We start from the raw sequence: 6,000 nt of genomic DNA on the forward strand, positions 1-6,000 counted from the left end.
ACACCTCAGGATAGCTCGTGAATGCGAAAGGATCGAGCGTGGACATTTCAAACTGCTCTGTTACGGTAGTTCCGTTCTTGCATTCGCGTGACTGTGGTCGTGCAATCACTGCTCAGAGGTCTTGCGCACGGTTCGCGGCAGTATAGGCCTCGTGCGCTCGTTTGGAGGCGCCACTGAATTGGAACCGGTGGCGCCCCCTCCGGCGCCGCGCCGCATTTTTTGCTTGTCCGCCGTTCCGTGCAACGCAGCTCCGCAAGGCTTTCTCTATGGCTCGGCCGCGTCCGCGCGAGGCCAGCATGACGGCGCCAAGCGGATCGTGCGTGCTGTATTGCTGTTTTAGTAAAATACAGAGCCCTGAGAAGTATTTCAAGGGAAGTTGCTTCAGGCGCGGCATCAAGCTTTACGCGAGCAACCACGTGTACGGCGTAAAAGAAGAAATCCTCAGCGAGACGGCGCCGTCTGAAATCGTGGCCAGGTGCATTCCGCAGATGAAGAGCACTTGCGACTACGACGTGCGGCTGGAGGTGAGTGAATTGTATTTGAGATACCCTTATGTGCTTATTTCACGTACATGGTGATTTGTGTTGTTTATGTAGTTGTCGCCGAACCCAAGGCGCATTGTGCGAGGCCGCTGTTCGTGCAAGGCTGGCTGCCGCGGTTGGTGTAAACACGCGGCGGCGGTGGCCGTTTTCATAAACAGCCACGAGGAAAAATCGTGCACGGAGTTGCCGCGTGCTTGGGGGAAACCCTCTGCGCGACCGACCCTGGACACGAAGAAACAGATAAAGGAACTCTTTGCAAGTAAGCACGAGGAGCGCTTTCTTGAATTGTTCAGATTATTCAACATTGAAGCATGCGTGCTTTTTTGTATTGCATCATACAACTTGATAATTATTTATACAGGTCGCCCCTTGCCTGCCCCAGTACTGAAACCCCTGTGCCCGAAAACGGTACATGCCCAATTCTCGGGTGTGAGGTGTGCGTTCTCGGACATGATCGCGTGCGAGGACAGCCACGACGAAAATGCAGATCCAACCGGTGCTTCCACAGAAGCTGTAGACGAAAGTCTCAATCTCGGCATCGAGGTTGTCAGATCGCTGCTCGGGGAAGCGCGAGAAACGTACGCAACCATGCAGGTGGCGAGCGTGGTACCCCTGACAATAAACAGGTGCAACCTGCTCGCTATGCTGGAGCAGAGAGAGGAAACGTATTACAAAACGTTTGTGAAAAAAAGCGTGGAGCAGATAGCGGAGATCGCGCTTTTAACCCTGGGCCAGGCTGCTGTAGACAGGTTTGTTATATCTGCAGCCTTTATGTGCTTCACAGCGTGTTGTGCATTTTATACAAAATGGCACATTTTGTCGCAGATGGCACCAAGAGCGGAAGCACCGCATCACAAGCACGATGGCCCACCGCATCAAATGAGGAGGACAGAGTTTGAAGCACTTGCAGCTGCACTCGCTTCACCGCGCCCATTCCAGCGCAGCCTGCGCTCCTCTTCGTACGGCTTCCACGGAAAGGAATAAAAACTGGTTTTCGGGAGCTTGTCAGCAGTGTTGGCGTAGCTGTTATGGCATCCGTAGACGCAACAGTACACTGATTTGCGTGTTTGCGCCCGCACAGGCGCCATCCCGCAACACTTCGTTACCGGCGGCGGCTGACTTCGCTAAGACCCGGACAAGCAAAAAATGCCGCGGAGGCTGCCAGGTGGCGCTGCGTGTACGGCCGAAGTAGCAGCGCACTAGCCCTATTCATTCGCAAATGCCGTAGTTCGAGCGCTGCGCTGGCGTCCTTGCACTCGCCTTTCTTGCGATAATTGTGTGTCCTCAGCGGCGTTCACTCTGCGCCCGCTTTTACTAACGACTTACAGCCTACCTTAATTCCGCGCAGTTTAGAGTGCTTTGCCGTTTTTGTAGAAATGTTTCCTTCACCTTCATGTCGTTATAGGCTGCTGTGAGTAGACTAAAAACATACACATGCTGTTGTGCGTGTGTGCACGTACAGCGACGTGAAAAGCCCCTGCTTCCCCGACTTCGCAGCGGGATACACTAAACTACACTCGCGGCCGTACGTTCATGTGCGAACCTAGTGAAAAACGCAGACTTGTAATTCTGGGAATACGCGCCAGAGAAGACTGCGATCAATCGATCGGGTAAACTGAAATTACAGATTTGTGGCCTCTTATTTCTCATACGAACCAGAGATCGAGTCCCTCTAGGTACAAATTATGTAACTAGTTACTGCAGTTAATTAATCATGCAATACGTTTTTTCACCGGGCGCGGTCGTTTACAGCCGTTATTAATGGAGGCGCCTTGGGATATATTCTGGCAGATTTGTACATTGCACTAACACAGGGATACACCCGAAAGAAATTCGAAAGAGGACCAATGTCACGATGATTATCAAGAGAAAACAATCACAAAAATGAATTGGTGCCAGCAAATAGATATTTTATTGGAACAAACGTCCGTAATGACGTCGTGCAGGTGGCTTGTGCTGCTGACGTGGCTTCCCGTGAGAAAAAATGTTGGGAGTGGCATTTGGGTTTAGTTTTTTTAACGCCAAGCTTCTTCAATATCCGTTGCTCAAATTGATCCGTGAAATAATCCTATTGAGAAGGGAAAAAAAATGTCGCCACCGAGTTTGAGATGCGCCACAAACACTCCGCAAATATAGTCAATAATGCATTGCAGAAGGGAGTTAGTGACTGTTCTACCGTAGCATGGTCTAATTCGTGTTCGCGCATCTGCTCAGTGCCGCGTCCGCTCAACTCGCTACACTAAACCCGTTTAGCAAGCGCTTTGCTGGACAAAAATACGTCTGCTGAAAATAATATAGTCGCCCAGTGTGTTTTGGTTCAAATCGCAATGACTGGATACGCTGCGCCATTGACTACTAAGATGAAGTAAGCGCGCACACTGCAAATGTACGGCATCACGTGTAATGCAAACGTAAGTCGTAATTAACGTTCCTCTGTGCATACACGGAAGAAAGGGCGTACAGCCGTTACGGTGCGAATATGCATTTGAAGTGCTCATTCAAACGTGCGCGAATTTAATAAAGCGATAACAGAAATTGCGCATCAAACGTACGTCAACGGCGCGGTCACTATATTAGCTGACCTTAAATTGTTTTACCTAGCCGCAATTTTTTTTCTCGCGCACCGACCAAGCCCATATTACGCAGCAAATCACTCCGATGTCATAACAACGGGATTATAATACCACCCGGGTAGCTAACACACAAAACATGACTTCACGCCAAAAAGAGCGTACACGCACTCGGAACGCACACGATACATGGTCAGACGCAAGCTGCCGTCGGCCAAAACAAGCATGAATTCAGGTGAACAATTCTCGCGTCACGAAAACCTTACGACAACTGACTGAACATGCTATGCCGCTGATATTGATGCTGGAAGTTAAGCGCGCACATGACAAATACACGGCCTCTTATCCAAACCAAAGCTTACGACGGGACGAACTCGGCGCTGCGCGCAATGCCTACTCAGAACAAAGCGTGGACGACGGTCGCGAAGGGAATACGCATTTCTTCGTAAGTGACCGCTCATGCTCGCGCAGAATTTAACAGAGCAAGAACAAGCATTCAGAAACTTACCTCGCAAAAGAGTGATGGTAGCGTCGGCCTGAAGTATGCCCGTTCAAATCTATGCAACCAAACTTTTCTCCTTTCTGCGTCGCGTTTCCCGGAGGGAATAACGAAGTCTTGTGCCCTGCCTGACGATATTCGCGCTGCCTAAGGCACAACACATCGACACCGAGAAGCAACCTAAAACGACACCGGTGCGCCATTTTTTCGAAACGAGCAGCTAATTCTTACTTTGCTATTAGCTGGCGCCTACGATAAAGCCGGTACTGAAGCACGGTGGCTCGGAAGCCAGCAATGGCGTCGCAGCGGCGGCGTTGCGCAATGTCCCAGCCGGCGAGGCATCGGCGAGGCGACCCGGCGGCGGAGCAAAAAAAACAAAACCACGTGACTTTTCCCTTGGCCAATGGCGCGCGGCGTTCGCCGGCGAAAAAGAAAATGGCAAAAAACGAAGTAAGAGAGGAGCGCGGGCGAGGGCGAAAGGCGGCGAGATCTAAAGATGGCGCTACCTTAGTAATTTTAGGGACCTTAAGTTTTGGCGACATGCAGCGCCCCTAGTGGCCGACGCCTCTGGGTAGTACAAAAGCAGACAACGCTCGCCGCCCTCCATGTGTTTTCAATTACAATTGCCAGAGTGAAAGTTGGTTGTGGCGCGTTTAAATGACTGCATACTGTATGAAATAGCCCCTAAAGTAGTTGCAGAGGCTAAACAAAGTAACATCCGCTAAAAGAAGCCGATTTATCGGCTTTCTTTTGAGCGAGCTGTCGCGATCGTCGCGGCGTGGGACAGTATCGCCAGGTCGGGTGTTCTAACTTCCTGACGACTATTACCGTTCTTTCTTTTGCGTGCGGTCGACAAAGGAAAGTTCACGAGTAGCATAAACACGGAAGGCTGCTGGTAACTGCAAAAGGTTGCTTCAGCGGGAGCATGCAAGCGAACGCAAGAATTGCGCAGCCGACTCAGCTGACACTATTGGCCTGGCACCGCCTTGAAAACGAGTGGAAATTTTGTTTCGTATTTTCGAAAACTGAATTATCCTTGCGTAACGTTTTACGCCGCACGATTTACGAACGGCAGGGTACATGTATACTAGCGAGTAGGTGAGGCTAGAGCGTCAAATAAATAAATTCAAAACAAGCACCAAACGCACGCCCACTGCCTGCAGAGATGTGTACGTCGAAAACATAACACAGCCACATACACGGCGTGGGGCCCCGAATATTTGCATAGGATCATCACTGACTGTCTTGGTTATCTTCTAGTGCAGGGGTCGTCGCTAATTAACAATCTTAACGCCGACACGCCAGTTTTGACCTCAAATGGAGTTAGACAGCGAGACAAGAACAGAGAATTGGTGTCTTCCAGTTGAATTGCCCCCATCTTCACACTTCGCCGGATCATTGACAAATATTATTGGAAATTCGCTGAACTTTTTCTCTTTGCATTCAAAGCCCCCCTCCTCCTCCTACCCGATTTGCCGTCCAGCCCTCCGCCGTGTCGGCTGCATGCAACTAGGCCGTTGCTGACCCTCATTCTAGGCTATTAAGTGCGAACTGGTAATGTATGCTGCAAGAGCGAATTAAGTAAAGTGAGAGCAAACAAGGAAAGCGAGCGGCCTCTCAGTTCGCCCGACGACTTTGTTTTACGGCCACTGATTTCGGAATCGCCGAACAGATTTCACGCTTCTGACGGTCGCGGCATTTTGTCACTGAGACACGCAACAAAACAGCAAGCTAACGCTGCACCATGTATTCGTAACGGCGACGCAAACGAGCACTGTTCAACGAAAATGCACGCATAGTGTGCAGCGTGCAGGTACGCAAAAGAGCGGCGCACCGCAGCAGGCTCTCCTGCGGTCCGCCGGACTCGCTGGCTTTTTAAAGGGCGTTCATCGCCGATTGCGTCACTTTTCTTTTTTGATCGGCTGTTTTTGAGAAGTCTTTGTCACCTAGAGTATTAGTTTAAACTAGAAGTTTCACTTTAAATTTCACTCCATACGACCATCGATCGGTGAACCTGCGAATGGCAGAGCACCGTCACGGTCCCGGCACTTTCGTCGGCGCTGAAAACGTGTTTTGCGCTGCAAAGCTTTTCCCCCTAATTCCAAGTTGATCGCCGAAATAGATCGGACGCGTCGGGGATGAGCTGGTGACCGTGTCGCAAAACAATCGGGAGCATCGAGCTCATTTTGCTTCTGTCAACACGGGATCCTATGGGACCCGCGCAGCTTTGTACTGCCCGAAAGCCTAGGGTGCGCAGCGTCCCCTGGGCAGCGCAGGAGGCCTATGGCTTCAAAGTTCCGCAAATCGACGAAAAAGCACTTGCCTTAGTCGATATTGGTGTCAGTCGATGCCTTGCGTCATGCCGAACACGCTGGGAATAACATATTAG

At 50.6% G+C, this 6,000-nt stretch overlaps 1 protein-coding gene across 2 annotated transcripts; it reads left to right on the plus strand.

Moving 5' to 3' along the window:
- Positions 1 to 144: 144 nt before the first annotated feature.
- LOC144173757 (uncharacterized) lies at positions 145 to 1,548 on the plus strand. 2 transcript variants are annotated; one of them, XM_077702035.1, is made up of 3 exons: positions 157 to 524; positions 597 to 801; positions 1,368 to 1,548. In XM_077702035.1, the coding sequence occupies exons 1-3, from the start codon at positions 267 to 269 to the stop codon at positions 1,439 to 1,441; spliced, it is 537 nt and encodes a 178-aa protein (XP_077558161.1). In that variant the 5' UTR covers positions 157 to 266; the 3' UTR covers positions 1,442 to 1,548. The 2 variants fall into 2 exon arrangements, with proteins under 2 accessions (XP_077558163.1, XP_077558161.1); XM_077702037.1 differs by lacking the exon at positions 597 to 801 and having other exon boundaries at positions 145 to 524.
- The last annotated feature ends 4,452 nt before the right edge of the window (positions 1,549 to 6,000 follow it).

This window comes from Haemaphysalis longicornis, unplaced genomic scaffold (genome assembly GCF_048455015.1).
Source record: "Haemaphysalis longicornis isolate Haplotype H1 unplaced genomic scaffold, Haemaphysalis longicornis Haplotype H1 scaffold_1, whole genome shotgun sequence".
Lineage (NCBI taxonomy): Eukaryota > Metazoa > Arthropoda > Arachnida > Ixodida > Ixodidae > Haemaphysalis > Haemaphysalis longicornis.

Bases quoted from the DNA above. Each gene is read 5' to 3' on its own strand.
- LOC144173757 (XM_077702035.1), top strand. From the start codon at position 267: ATGGCTCGGCCGCGTCCGCGCGAGGCCAGCATGACGGCGCCAAGCGGA. The intron at 525-596 runs GTGAGTGAATTG...TTGTTTATGTAG, and splicing joins ACTACGACGTGCGGCTGGAG to TTGTCGCCGAACCCAAGGCG. The intron at 802-1,367 runs GTAAGCACGAGG...ATTTTGTCGCAG, and splicing joins GATAAAGGAACTCTTTGCAA to ATGGCACCAAGAGCGGAAGC.